Genomic DNA, 1,343 nt, shown 5'->3' with positions numbered 1-1,343 from the left:
ATTTTTTAAAAAGACAAACAAACAAATTAATAACAAACACATTATTCCAGCTGATGCACAAAGCGAAACCCCGGGTGAAGGACTTTCGCAAAGGAACACCATTCCACCTGGCCTGCCGACAGGGACACATCAACATCATGACCTTACTACTCCAAGCAGGTAACAGTACAAAATGTATCGTATAGCTCTACTGCAGCCCTCCATTCCGAACTTACTTGACCTACTTACAAGGTCTTCAGAAATTGGGGGTGGGGGAGTGAGGGGGCGGGGGTACGGGGTGTTATCAGCTATTGAAGTTTTAAAAAATTTATTCATGAACGTGATGCCGAAGTTGACTTTTATCAAACGTTTTATATTTTGTGATAAATGTGACAAAAATAAAGCTCCACCCACTCTCCCAGTAATTCTTTCCTGTGAAAGAATCGCCGCACACTCATTTATCAGAGGTGTTTTGTGAATCAAGCGAATCATCACTAACAGGTAATTGCTCCTTCTTTCCTATTAAACATACCATCCTTATATCCCCTCCTTTTCGTGTTTTTACTCTCCAGCCCTCATTAGATCTTACTGCGTTGCAAGTGCCATAAAACTCTTTCTAAAACTATTTTGATAAACAGACATTTTGTGAAGAAATGTCAGTATTAGACCTAAATTATTGTCTTCTAAATAATTGTGCTATTGGATGATCTGTAGTGAAAATTCATAAAGGATTGTGTCTGTCAGTGACTGATCGTATGTTGCATATTCTCGAAGATTCCTCAGAGAAGAAACAGTTGTTACACCTTATGGCAGATGCTGATGATGAGGGAAATACGGCTCTTCACCACGCATGTCTAGATAACAGGATGCAGGTAAGCCACTCTTTTTGCCGCATGGTAGGAAATTGTTTTGTTTGTTTTTGTTATTGTTTTATATGGATTCAACGTCTCATTCAACACCGTAAGTTTTTGGTTTTTTTTAAAGAATCCGGGCTTCTGAATTTAATGCCCACATCCCATAGGACCAAGTGAATTGGTCGGAGCGTCTCAAAATCTCCCCAGAACGACCCGGACTCAAGGAGACCCGCTTGGGTTTCAAACAAAGACCATTCGCTCCGTAATCCAGCATGATATCAACAAAACTATGGGAGCACGTACAGTTGGAGATATTTTAGTAATAACTTGAGTCAGTATTATTACACACTTTTCCATATGTCTCGATTAAAGTGAAATTGAAATGTGGCAAGATACAAAATACGTTTTACTTGGACAGAATTGCCTATAGATTAGATGGAGGGTGGGGAGATAGCTAGATAGATAGATAGATAGATAGATAGATAGATAGATAGATAGATAGATAGATAG

General features: G+C 39.1%; 1 protein-coding gene across 1 annotated transcript in view; it reads left to right on the top strand.

The window, feature by feature from the left end:
- Positions 1-1,343, top strand: part of LOC101845079 (serine/threonine-protein phosphatase 6 regulatory ankyrin repeat subunit A) — a gene marked incomplete at its 3' end in the record, with an annotated part of 24,425 nt that overhangs the window by 3,420 nt on the left and 19,662 nt on the right. Inside the window, 2 exon segments of the mRNA XM_013080137.2 lie at positions 51-159; positions 754-851. Of these exon segments, the coding sequence (XP_012935591.2) occupies positions 51-159; positions 754-851 (207 nt within the window).

This window comes from Aplysia californica, unplaced genomic scaffold, assembly GCF_000002075.1.
Source record: "Aplysia californica isolate F4 #8 unplaced genomic scaffold, AplCal3.0 scaffold00076, whole genome shotgun sequence".
NCBI lineage: Eukaryota > Metazoa > Mollusca > Gastropoda > Aplysiida > Aplysiidae > Aplysia > Aplysia californica.
This window is presented reverse-complemented; position numbering and strand designations above follow the sequence as displayed.